Genomic DNA, 13,443 nt, shown 5'->3' with positions numbered 1-13,443 from the left:
CAAATGGTGAGCAAGTAAGGAAAGGAAAATGTAGTTCACTGGTGGTGGAACCCAAAATGATGTACACATTCTGGCAGTTAGATTTTCTAACAACAACAACACGACTAAAAATAAATCTGTTGCTGGGCGTGGTGGTGCACATCTTTAATCCCGGCACTCAGGAGGCAGAGGCAGGCGGATCTCTCTGAGTTTGAGACCAGCCTGGTCTAGGGTTCCAGGACAGCCAGGGATATACAGAGAAAGCCTGTCTCAAAACAAAACAAACCCAAAAAACAAACAAACAAAACCCAAAAATCTGTTATATATGATCCAGCTATAACGTTCTTTGGCCCATGTCCCAAAGACTTGACATCCTACTCCATTGATTTGTTCACCTAAGTTCACTGTTGTTGTATTTACAACAGCTAGGAAATACAAACAACCCAAATGCCCAACACATAAATGAATAATGAAAATGTGGTCATATATACTGTGGAATACTATTTAGCTGTAAAAAAAAAAAAAGATAAAATGAAATTTGCAGGTAAATAACTGAAGAGGAAAATAGTACACTGAGAGGGTAAGCCAGACCCACAGAGACACAGGCTGCACGCTCTCCTCTGCGGAGATTCTAGCACCAGATGCTTATACCTGAGCGTATACAACCTGAACTAACGTGAGGAAAAGGGAGCATTAAGAGAAGGGAATGGTCGGACACTGTTGCTATGAAAGCAAAGGGAAGGAGGTGGGACGAATAACACAAAGGATGTCAGAAAAAGCTGTCAGGAAGTGTATTATTTTATGTTTACTATTACACACATACTATAAACTAACTAAAAAAACCCAGTGCCGGCCATGGAAAACCTCCTTTCAAGTTTTGGTTAGGGGAAACCAAAACAATATAGACTTGCTGCTTTACCCTTAGTGCCCTCCAGACAAAGAAGGTAATTATATATTGCTAAAGACACAGCATACTCTGGACACAGGGCTTGGAGGAATCAATCTGGACCTGACCTGGAAGCCGCCTCCTTGAGGACTAGCTTTCATAGTATTATAAGGAGCCATAAAAGCTGCCAAAGGAGAAATACAGGTAAGTAGTCTGGTTATAATGCCTACACAATAGTGACCAGCACAACAGGATAATCCTACAGGTGCCATAGTAGCACTTACATCTGTCATGAACCAATAGTCACTTAACTGCACTTAGGGCCTGCTTACTGGAGAGGATTTATACTTGGCATTGTAAATTCAGCCAAGTACTCGTGGCTGGTGAGGCCAGAGAACCTAAGAACCTACTATGACCACTTTCCTAAACCAGTGTAATTTAGAACTTACCATAAATACTTCTCTACATCCACAGGAAAATGTGGAGGTCACCCCTCATCAAAGAAGCTGCTTTCTGAGGAACACAGATATCATTACAGAAAGACATACCTGGTCAAAATGCAGAGGTCAATAGACCATAGGGTGCTGGACCCCAATAAATATAATATAACTCCTATAGTTTAAAGCTCAGGGAACATTTCTTGAGGGGGAGGTATTGTAAGAGCCAGAGGGCTGGCTTATTCTTTTAACTCTATTATTAGGAGATAAAGCACAAAGTCACCTAAATGTAACCGTTGTCCACTACAGACACATTATCAACAAAGAAACAATAAATGATAAACATTTATATTATCTTTCACAGCAGAAAAGTGCACTTTTTGGATGGCATGGCCTGAAAGAAGAATTTACAAGTCTAAGTAATGCTACTTCTGGTCTATGGCTCTCCACAGTAATGAGGTCCATCCCCCAGGTTACAAGTAATACAGTACAATTCCTACCTGATCATCATCTTCCACAACCACTAGAGTTAATTTGTTCTTCTTAAAATCCAATCTGGTTATCTTGGGCCTGTAATAATATGAGATCAACAGCCAGATTAGGGGAAAGTCCTTTGCTGTATCAAGCATGTTTGCTCATCTTAACTCTCAACACTGGTAAGAAGGTAAAGGCAGTCAGCACTGCCTGTCAAAGTCTCTAAAGGGAAACCAGACACATGCTTCAAAAGCAACCAGCTGACAAACTGATGCTGCCTATATGTCAGACATTAGAAGTATTAAGTGAATATGAAATATATGTATTTTGCACACCCCTAATGTGGCACAATTAAGTCTGTAACTCTATGTAAAATTGTTTCAGGATTAAACAGCACAAGAATTAACTATAACAAAAAAGTGTTTTATTAAAGGGCATAAAAGAAAGTATCACTGACTATGACTTTCAACTGTATTTTCACTAATAACACCTGGACATGAATTTGAGGCCTGATGCCAACAGTCTTGGCATGTTACAAAAGAAGTAACATTAAAATAAAAAAAAAAAGTAACATGGGCCATCTTTAGCTCTTGCCTGCAATATATGCCTAGACTCTACATTAGTTCTGATAAAAATGTCATAATGTCAACAGTTTCCCAATTCTATGCTTTAGGGCTATAAAATCTGCGCACCATCAAGACAGGAATTGGGAGACACGAGGAGCCACACCTGAAAGCAGGACCAGAAGCACTGCCATCTGGCCCTTTGGAGACCCTATGGAGAACACTAGGAAGACAGAGGCACACAGAAGGTCATTATGTAAAGCACATGTCATAGCTATACAAACAGAGAGGAGAATACTAAGACGTGCACTGACACACTGACGCTAATGGGATGTAGACAGAGAGTGCTCAAAGTCTACGCCGGGGAGAGATTACAGACCAACTAGAAAAGAGGAGGAAACAGTAACTTCTCACTTGTGAACTTCTTATGATTCTATTTCCATCTTTATTCATTGATGATATAAATGATCTGACTCATTAGACACAAGACAAGAGCACCTCTGACATTAACACTGCTTACCAGAAAAACAAGCCGATTTTGGTCTCTCCTTCAAAAACAAGGACTCCTGTTGGAGTTAGTCCCAAGCTATAGTCATTGCCATCTCTAGCCTAATTTAAGGAGAGAAAATAAAATACACCATGAAAACATGAAACCTGTTTCTTGTGCACAAGCACAATGCATTTTAAAGATTTATTTATTTATTATGTCTACAGTGTTCTTCCTGCATGCCAGAAGAGGGTACCAGATCTCACTATAGATGGTTATAGTGGTTGCTGGGAATTGAACTCAGGACCTTTCGGGGAGCAGCCAGTACTCTTAACCTCTGAGCCATCTCTCCAGCCCAACAACGCATTTTAAATAGGTTTTATGTTTTCTCCCTCTCATTTTTTCACATTAAATATTAATTATGCACAGGCTAATATTTATATTCTAGATATTTTCAATAAATAATACTCTTCAAATTATAAAGCATCAACCTTTCTTCCCGAATTACTTTTAGAAAGTCTCCTCACCAGACAGCTTTGGTGATATAAAAGTGCATCAACTAAAAAGTTACCTAAAAGCTAGTAAAAAGCGAGTAAAAAACATGGTTTTTCTTGGCGCAAAAATCAACATCTTACACAAGGGTCATACACAATTCTGAGAACTTTAGTTTTCTCTGCTTTAATAATCAATCTTTCCATAGTCTTTTGTTCTAATTTTTGTTTTTTTGAGACAAAGTCTCTCTACAAATCCCTGACTATTCTATGTAGACCAAGTTGGCCTTGAGCCCAAAGAAATCTGTCTGTCTCTGCCTCCTGAATGTTCAGATTAAAGGCATGGGCTACCACACCCAGTTGATTCTAGTCTTTCTTTTTTTTTTTTGATTCTAGTCTTTCAATATCTAATTTCAACTATATTTTTCCCTACTACACATTAAAAATACTCAGAGGTATTCTATAGAAACTCTATGCCTTCCTTCATACTATAAAATTCAGTTTCCTTAAAAATCATAAAGGAATGAATTTTTAAAAAGGGATTTATTTTTATTGTTTTAAAATTATATGTATGTATATAGTGAGTACAAGTGCCCAGAGTCCAGAAGAGGGGTGTCAGATCCCCTGGAGCTGGAGTTCCAGAACTCCAGTATACCTCAGCACCGCTGCTGGTAACTGAACTCAGGACTTCTACAAGAACAGCACATGCTCACGGAAGCTGAGGCATCCCGCTAGTCACAGGAATACATGTTTCAAAAAGGTACAACACAGAGCTTACCTTGACCACATGCATATCAACACCATACATTTCTAGCCATTTGGCTTTATTCAGATAATTGGTTTCAGCTTGTGCTGGTGTCTGACCTCTGTAATTTTAAGTATAGCAATTATAAGATAATAAGCATAAAGAGATTTTTTTGAAAAAATGAAAAATAGAAACAAAAGAAAATAAATGTAAAATGATGGTAGTAATGCTTAAAAGTGTGATTAAATGATGAGCTACCTGTATTCCTTCCATTTCTCAAAAATAGCCAGTTCCATCTCTTCAGTCTGAATGGGCACAAACCTGAACTCAGACACAAGCTCAGGACTATGTTCAGCAAGATCATAGTCGCCAAGTTCAGCTACAAAACAAGTTAACACAGTTATGCCGTGCTAATAATGCTAAGAGAACACTTTTTAAAAAAATACATTTTGTAAACAAAGATTGAGAGGATTAGTAAAATTCTTTCTTAAGCTACCAGCCATTCACAATGCTTGGACCATTTCCCAATATTAAGTCTAGTTTAGACCTAGGACGTGGTCTGTCTATATCTGCAGTGGTTTCAATGAGACTAGCCCCCATAGGCTCCTACATCTTGAATGCTTGGTCCAAACTTGGCGGAACTGTTTGGGAAGGATTAGGAGGTAGCTTTGTTGGGAGGAGGTGTGCTAATGGGGGCAGTCTTTGAGGTCTAAAATTCCCATGTCATTCCCAGTCAGCCCTCTCTCTGCCTCATACTTGTGGATTAGTGCGAGCTCTCAGCTATTGCTTGAGTGCCATGCTTGCCTGCCTGTTGCCAAGCTCCCTGCCATGATTGTCATAGACTCTAACCTAACCTTCTGGAACTATGAGTGGCAGAGTAAAAGCTCTTTTTTATAAGTTGCCTTGGTCATGGTACTTTGTCATGGCAACAGAAGAGCAAGACAATATAAATCACATTTACTGTGGGTGGTGTATTTTTAATTACACCTTCCTCCTAATTTAATCATATACTAATGCTTAGCTTTTGCATATTTTTTTTGTATTTCCATAGGGAAAAAGAATCTTTGCCCTTAATTCTTTTCTTTCTTTTTGGTTTTTCGAGACAGGGTCTCTCTGCATAGCCTTTGCTGTCCTGGACTCACTTTATAGACCAGGCTGGCCATTTGGCTCTGCCTCCCCCTAAATGCTGGGATTACAGGAACGCGCCACAATGCTTGGCTTGACCTTAATTCTTCAAAGACAACTAGCTGCTATCTATTTAAAAAGAAAAAACACCTAAGATGGACAATTATAGCATATTACAAAATTACTTACTATAATGTAAAATATTAATACTAAAAGAATTGAGGAAGAAAAACACGGAGAAATTATTTTGCCATAATAATAATAATGGTAACCATTCATTTGGAGTTCGTATCCACTCTAGACTAGTGCTCTGAGCATTAGTGGGTCAAATGTATTAAAATACACAAAATGTTTTTATAAACCCTATTTGTGTGTGTGTGTGGGGGGGTATGGTGTATTGTGTGTGAGGTCTATTGAGAGCACACATCTATTGTTTTCTGACTTGTAACCTTAAGTCCAGGTGTCTCACCATTTTGGATGGCTATCAAGTTCTGGGATCTGCCTTTCTCAGCTTCAAAATTCTAAGAGACATTGCCAGATTGTTATATGGATGCCATGTACTGGTATTTTTATGCCTGCAGATCAAGAGTCCTCCTCGCTCACTAAGTTCCCTACCAGTCCCATGTAAACCCTATTTTTAAGAATATACTTTGATTGTCAGGAACAAACAGAATGCAGATAGCATTTTCAAATTAATGTCTCTCACTCATTATGCAGATAGAAAACATGTTTTTAATTTGGAGACAGATTATAATAGTGAAAAAAAAATCAAGTAGATAAAAATTCTCATTACTGCCAAGTGTGGCAGTGCATGCCTTTAATTCCAGCACTTGGGAGGCAGAGGCAGGCGGTTCACTGTGAGTTCAAAGGCAGCCTGGTCCACAAAGCGAGTCCAGGACAGCCAAGGCTGCATAGGGAAACCTTGTCTTGAAAAACCAAAAACCAAACCAAACAAAAACAAAAACAAAAAAACTTTATTACCAGGAAAATATGCTTTAATAGTGAATACATAAAATAAACAAAAATATTAAGGTTACTGTAAAACATGCAAATATACTTTTATTATCTACACAGTGACAAACACTACTGATTTTAGAATGATGGGGACAAATGTACAACCCTAAGAAGGCAAAAACCTGAAGTCTTGACATCATTACATATAACTCTAGTTAACACACACACACACACACACACACACACACACACACACACACACACACACACCCCAGAAAAGTCTTTTCTTTCAATGAACAGACAAGGACTCAAATTACAGTTTTCCTTTAAAATATCAACTATTAGGAAAAAATTCTTATTTTTACAATAAGCAATTAAAGCATTTGGTTAAGTTTTCCATTTACGAAGAATACTTTAAAGTGACCAACAGGAGCTTTTAAATATATACTGGCCTGATTTGTCTAAGTATGTTTTGGTTCTTCATCAATTCATTTTTAAGAAGACCGAGGAAACAATTTACTCTTATGTTACTGTATTCTCTTTATGGAAAACAAATCAGTTAAAGGCCCAGTCTGAACATTCATTCAATTATCAGGTAGGCTGCAAACTGTTTTAAAATATTACAGATGAAAAAGAACAGGGCCTCAGCAGCTAGGAGCACTGCAACCAGGGCTTGATTCTCAGCATCCATGTGGAACTTCCAACTGCAACTGTCTGCAACTCTAGTTCCGGGAAATCAAAATCCTCTTCTGCCCTCCATCGGCAGCAGGCACAAACAGGGTGTACAGACTTAGCTGCTGACAACATGTCTATACACTTAAAAAATAAAAAGAGCAGCTGGGCATGGCGGTGCATGCCTATATTTCGAGCACTCACAGAGGCAGAGGCAGGTGGATCGCTGAGTTCGAGGACAGCCTGTTCTACAAAGCAAGTCCAGGACAGGCAAGGCTACACAGAGAAACCTCTTCTCGAAAAAAATGGAGAAGAAAGAAAAAGAGGGAAAAGGAGGGAGGGACGGGGAGAGCGAGCACGCGCGCGAAGGATTGAGAGGAAAAGGTATGAAGATAGAAACTTTTTAAAGAGGTATTTTAAAACCACGTTGAAGTCAAGAGCTGGACACTGGTACAGTTTTACACAGAAACAGTGCTATATCTTTTCTAGCCTGTCATCTGATTTTTAAAAATTCCTTAAACCTGTATCACACAAAAGAATTATGCTTCAGCCTTAATAATCAAACACAAGAATCACTTACCTTGTAGATTATAAGCTGCCAACTGAACTGCTGTATCAAAGGGACACTCCAATCTGAGATCAAAATATAAATTTACTAAGTCAATTCATAATCTTAGTTTTAAGATGAATAACAACAATATGTATATTGCATCCTAAGCATTTTACACAACTCTGAACTTATCTGTGTTCACCTGTATGCAAGTGCACTACTTGTCCATGTGTCTATGTGGAGGTCCTAGGGCCATATCAACAATCTTCCTTTGTTCCTTTCCACTTTACTATTTTGGAGACAGTGTTTCTTCCTGACCCTGGAGCTCACTGTTTTGGCTGCAGCACTGGCTACTGGGGCCCTAGCACCGGGGCCACAGAGGCCCACACTGCTCCTAGGTCTCGCGTGGCTGCTGTGGGTCCATGCAAGGTCAGGTTCATCATCTCGCTAGTCCTGCACTGAACTCATTTTCTAAATTATTTTTCTACTACTCAAGAATTTTGCAGTTATGTACTAAATAATTTAATACTCACTTCCCACTGAGAATATCTTGTTTTAACTGAAGAACAAATAAATACCTATGAAAAATAAAAGGCACAAATTAACTAAGTAAAACAATTCTCTACAGAAAAAAAAATCTTATTTTAACTTAAGAACAATCTTTTTTGAGACAGGATGTCACTATGTAGTCCCGGATGGCCAGCAATTCAGAGATCCTCCTGCCTCTGCCTCCAAAGTGCTTGGATGAAAGGTACACACAACTACACCCAGAGAGAACATTCTTTTTTTTTTTTTAATTCTTTTTTTAAAGACAGGGTCTCTCTGTGTAGGCCCAGGTGTCCAGGTACTTGCTCTATAGACCAAGCTAGCTTTGAACTCAGAGATCTACCTGCCTCTGCCTCTACCTCTGGAGGGCTAGGATTAAAGGTGTGCACCACCACTGTCTGCCTAAAGGAACATTCTTAATTATAGAATTACACTGCAAAAACTGTGTAAGGGAAAAACAATACAGATAAAAAGGGCACTGATAGGAGGAAGAAAGGAAGCATGCCTGAAGGTAAGAGAGAGAGGCCAGATAGCAGAGCAGAGCCGAGCAGCCCTCAGACAGTGTCTGAAGGGCAGTGTGTAATTAGCCCTAGGATACAGCTTAACCTGTACGAGGGCTGTTAGGGTAGCAGCAGCAGCCTCACTGGCAGGGAACTCCTTACAAAGATACTCTAGCAGCTCAGTTTCTTCACTTAATGGACACTGTGTTCTTTAACAACCTGGCTTCTTCACCGAGAAGCAATGCATATGCAATAAACAGGCAGGGTAAAACAGAGAAACGGATGTATCCTAAAACTTTATTCAAATTACAAAAAATCAGGATCTAATATTGTCATTAATCAATGGCATTTCAATGATATCAGTAACGAAAGACAGATTACAGTGAGTGTGAAGAAGCATAAGCTTGTAATTTATTACAACATTATCGGTTCTGTTTAAAGCCCCATGAGCTGAATCACTAGTCATCCCTGCTAGATGCATGAAAATCTACAAATAAAAGAACCATACGCTCTATTTTAGTTATTTTTAAAAATTTTTTGTTTGTTTTTTTTGAGACATGTTTCTCTATGTAGCCTTGGCTGTCCTGGACTCACTTTGTAGACCAGGCTAGCCCTGAATTCACAGCAATCCACCTGCCTCTGCCTACCAAGTGCTGGGATTAAAGGCATGAGCCAACCATGCCCGGCCTATTTTTAATATTTTAAGACAAGGTCTCACACTGTAGCTTGGGCTTGCCTGAAATTCACTTTGAGGTCTAGACTAGCCTTGAACTCACAGTAATCCTCCGGCCTTAGTTTCCTGAGTGCTAGGATGGGCTATCTTGCCTGGCTAGAATATGACATCTTAAACATCTTGTTCTAGAATAAAGCTCATCAGAGAACTTATTGATAGGCTCAAGGAATCCTGAAAGCAGTCTTCTAAAAGTCTTAGCACCCTGACACAATCCTTAAGAGTGAGTGGTCTTACCGGGTTAGCTCCTCACGAAGATTGTTTGGTTCCGAGGAATAAAACTTAACTCGAAGATGAAGACAATAGGGTGAACCAACTGCCATTGAAAAAGAAAAGAGCTTTCATTTTTATTAATTTACTAATGATTTTCAGACAGACACTTTGCTGAAAATTACTAAAGTATAAAAGAAAAGAACAGACTATTGTAGCATTAGAACATAGACTGAACTTTGACACAAAGAGTTTTTAAGTACACCAAGCACAACATGGCATTACCACATTTGTCTGTCATACATTAATTCTGACAGCTCAGGGTCAAATGCATAATCTTAGTGGTGCAATCAAACAGCCTAGAAAACCTGCCAAGCTGTAGATCTAGTGAACACTGAGGACCGTCAACATGAATAATTGCTCAAGACCAAGCATCCTACTTTCCAATTCAGCCCAGTGGCTCCTAGCTGCTATGTTCTCAGCAACCCTGTCCTAATATTTTATAAAGACAACAATTAAACTGTCCTGAAATCTGACATTATAGTGACAAACTGGACTGTGGGAGACTAGACACTGGTATTTCCCCAAGTTCTGCCAAGTTAATAATACTCCATCTTATGTGAATTACATCATTTCATTATTCTTTTTTTTTTTTTTCATTTCATTATTCTTAAGGCTTGTATTTTTTAATTGTGGGGAGCGGAGAAAGGGGGGCTAACTGCATGTGTGAATGAAGGTGCCCAGAGTCCAGAAGAAAGCATCAGATCTCCTGGAGTTGGAGTTACAAGCAGCTGTGAGCCACCAATGCAGGGCTGGGGTGGGGAACTCACTGTGGGTCTTCTACAAGACCAGTACGTGCTCTTAACTGCTGAGCCATCTCCCCAGCACTGTTTCATTCTTCCTCTTTAAGAAGAAAGAAAGGGAAGCGCTGGAGAGGGCTCAGTGGCTGCGAGCAGGTGCTGCTCTTGCACAGACCCTCGCTTTGAGTCCCAGCACCCATTTGCTTCATAATCATCCTTAACTCCAGTTCCCGGGGACCCAATGCCCTCTTCTGACCTACGAGAGCCCTGGGCACAACATGGGTCACACATACGCAAGCAGGCAGAGCACTCATATACCTAAAATAAATAAATTTAAGAAAAACGAGTGGCAGGTCTCTGGTGCTTAACACAGGCTATGTTAGTGACTATACAGACATAGGGGACACAGTAAATCTACCATTTATTTCTTACCCCAGTTGACTGTGCCTAGTTTGTATCATGAATCTCCAGAAGGAAAAGAGGAGAAGGTCTTAAAGTTTTAAGGTCTTAAAATGTTCCCTAGAGCCAGTTAGAATCCTCAAACCTACCTACCCACCCATCCACCAAAAAAGCCCAACAAAACTTCAACACAGCTAGGCGGTGGTGGCGCACTCCTTTAATCCCAGCACTTAGAAGCAGGGGCAAGGGGGCCTCTGTGCTCAAGGCCAGCCTGGTCTAGAGAGTGAGTTCCAAGACAGCCAGGGCTACACAGAGAAACCCTGTCTTGGAAAAAATAACAGCAACAACAAACCCTCAAACAAAACAATGAACAAGCAAACAAATGAAAAACTTCAATCTAAGTAATCATCTAAAGAGAAGTCAAATATTTCACAAGAATTCAGTCCAGCTTGTACCAGGATGGCCAAGTGGTTAGGGCATTGGACTTAAGAATTCAATAAAATTTGTAAGCTGCCAATACTTTTTCTATAAACTCAAATATAAGACTCTTGAGTCTAGATTAATGTTAAACCCATATAAACTGGGCACTGAGTTGGTGTGTTGCAATGAAATGAAGTTTAAAAGCAGGCATGCTAGCCAGGCACAGAAGAACACACTCAGGAGTCTGGGGAAGGCTTTTGAGCATGAAGCCCAGCCTAGCTGCATCGTGAGTCTTGACTGACTTAACCCTGTAGCCCGTCCCACAAAAGCAGTCGGTAAGGAAACTCATACCAAATGACCTTACTATTAGGAAATCGCTGTTTTTGGTATGTTTTATTTGCAGTTTTCACAGATCATTTCCCAACACTTACTTTTTACTTGCTTTTTGATGCTTTTTGTACCATCCAACCAATGCTGTAAATAGAAAAATAAATTTGAGTGTGCATACACATGGTAGAACTTTAATGTTTAACAAGAGTCACTGCTTACCACAGCTCTGCTAACAACCACAATGGAGTATTTCACAAGGGGAAAACCAAAAGGGACTGAATTTTAAAGAGGAGGCTCTTACAGCTTAACTTATACCCTTAAGCTTCCCCAGTTCTGAAATAAACGGCTCTCTTGAGAATGTGAGAGAGAAAAGGGCTGGAGATACAGCTCAGCTGTAAAGGGCTTGCCAGTACCTTTAAAACTATGGACATAAACAGATAACATTTAGACAAATATCAAAGCTTCGCTATTCCCTTATATGATTCACCAGCAGAACCTAACACCAAGAAGAGAATGTTACCTGAACACTGCAAAACAGGGACTATTCAGTACTTGCTCAAAGAGCCTGAAAGGCTTTAAAAAATGAGTATTTTTTCAAATTATGAAACTACTGTAGTTGGGGGAAAAAAATAAAAAAATAACCCCCAAACCTTATGGCTGGCAACCTGGGCACCGTCTCAGGAACCCTGTTATAGTGGCATTGAGTACACAAGAGCACACTGCTCCAGGCAGCATCCTTTACAAGCAGGGAAGAGTTAATGCCGCAAGAACTCATGTCTAACTCACAGATGTACAATGATTTTCCTACAAGCAATTCCATAAGAAAAATACAAGACAACCATCCAATAATGGACTGGTTAAAATGTTTAAATATGGCGCACTCCTTTAATCCCAGCACTCTAGAGGCAGAGGCAGGCAGATCTCTGTGAGTTCGAGGCCAGCCTATTCTACAAAGAGAGTCCAGGACGGCCAGAACTATCACACAGAGAAACCCTGTCTCAAAAAATAAAAATGAAACCCACATATTTAAATATGACAAAATCATAATATAGCCATTAAAAATGAGAGAAACAGATATTGCTATTTGGGGGGAGATGTGGGGGTGTAGGGATGGTTGAAACCCTAAGTCTATGTAGCCCTGCCTGTCCTTGAATTTCTGCCTGTCCATAATGCCGTATTTTAAAAGACACAGTGTAAAGTATGATAAATTGTTTCATCAAAGTGCACAAATGTGTATGTATAAGATGCATATTCTTTTAGACTGACATTACTGGCGAGGGGCTGGAGAGTGACTCAGTGGTTAAGAGCACTGGCGGCTGCTCTTCCAGAAGACCTGGATTAGAGTCCCAGCACCTACTAAGTGGCTCATACCCATACGCAAACCCAGTTCTATAGGATGCGATTTCCTCCTCTGGCCTTTACAGGCACTGTAAACATGTGGCCCACAGATAGCCATGCAGGCAAAATGCTCATACACATAAAAGAAAAATAAAACTGCAAAAAACATTTAAGACAAGATTACTAATGACTTTTTTCTGCTTTCTTATTATTTTCAACTTACTCTTCAATGAATACAATTTGTTGCAAAGAGTAAGAATCCTTTATTTCCTTTATTATAATATTTGATATAGATAATATCTCCATGTTTTTAGAGGGAGTAATATTAAAACGCAGGGGCTAGAGTGATGATGTCTCAGCAGTTACAGCAGTTGCTTCTCTTTCAGAGAACCTGAGTTCAGCTCCCAGCACCCATGTCAGGTAGCTCACCAGCTGCCTGCAGCTCCAGGGATCCAATGCCCTCTTCTGGCCTTCATGAGCATCTGCACACATGCATCATACACACACATACATAAAGAGCACACAGCCAACAGTCCTGGATTATTATGTAGACCAGGCTGGCCTAGATCTCAGAGATCCACCTGCCATTGCCTCCCACGTGCTAGGATGAAAGGAGTACACTACCATACTTGGCCAATTACTTACAAATTTTGAGGAAATATGAGAAGGAAACAGCACACTTACTAAAATCACACCCAGCTCTAAGGAATCTCTTCCTGGCTGGATCTATTCAAGACTAGTTTCAGGACCATTAAGATTGCCCAGCAGAGCCAGGCATGGTGGCACCTTTAATTCCAACACTAAAGA

At 39.8% G+C, this 13,443-nt stretch overlaps 1 protein-coding gene across 5 annotated transcripts in view; it reads right to left on the bottom strand.

Moving 5' to 3' along the window:
• Window positions 1–13,443, bottom strand: part of EPB41L5 (erythrocyte membrane protein band 4.1 like 5) — a 96,671-nt gene that overhangs the window by 65,968 nt on the left and 17,260 nt on the right. For all 5 annotated transcript variants that reach the window (XM_084774721.1, XM_084774725.1, XM_084774722.1 and 2 more), the window contains exons 4-11: window positions 11,400–11,442; window positions 9,377–9,455; window positions 7,897–7,941; window positions 7,394–7,446; window positions 4,321–4,441; window positions 4,096–4,183; window positions 2,860–2,948; window positions 1,803–1,872 (exon numbers count right to left, since the gene is read on the bottom strand). In XM_084774721.1, coding sequence (XP_084630847.1) covers window positions 1,803–1,872; window positions 2,860–2,948; window positions 4,096–4,183; window positions 4,321–4,441; window positions 7,394–7,446; window positions 7,897–7,941; window positions 9,377–9,455; window positions 11,400–11,442 — 588 coding nt within the window. The remainder of the gene's footprint in view (window positions 1–1,802; window positions 1,873–2,859; window positions 2,949–4,095; window positions 4,184–4,320; window positions 4,442–7,393; window positions 7,447–7,896; window positions 7,942–9,376; window positions 9,456–11,399; window positions 11,443–13,443) is intronic.

The sequence above is a fragment of the Acomys minous genome (assembly GCF_964271855.1).
Source record: "Acomys minous genome assembly, chromosome: 1".
Classification (NCBI taxonomy): Eukaryota; Metazoa; Chordata; class Mammalia; order Rodentia; family Muridae; genus Acomys; species Acomys minous.
The sequence above is the reverse complement of the archived record's forward strand: the minus strand, read 5'-3'. Positions and strand labels throughout refer to the sequence as shown.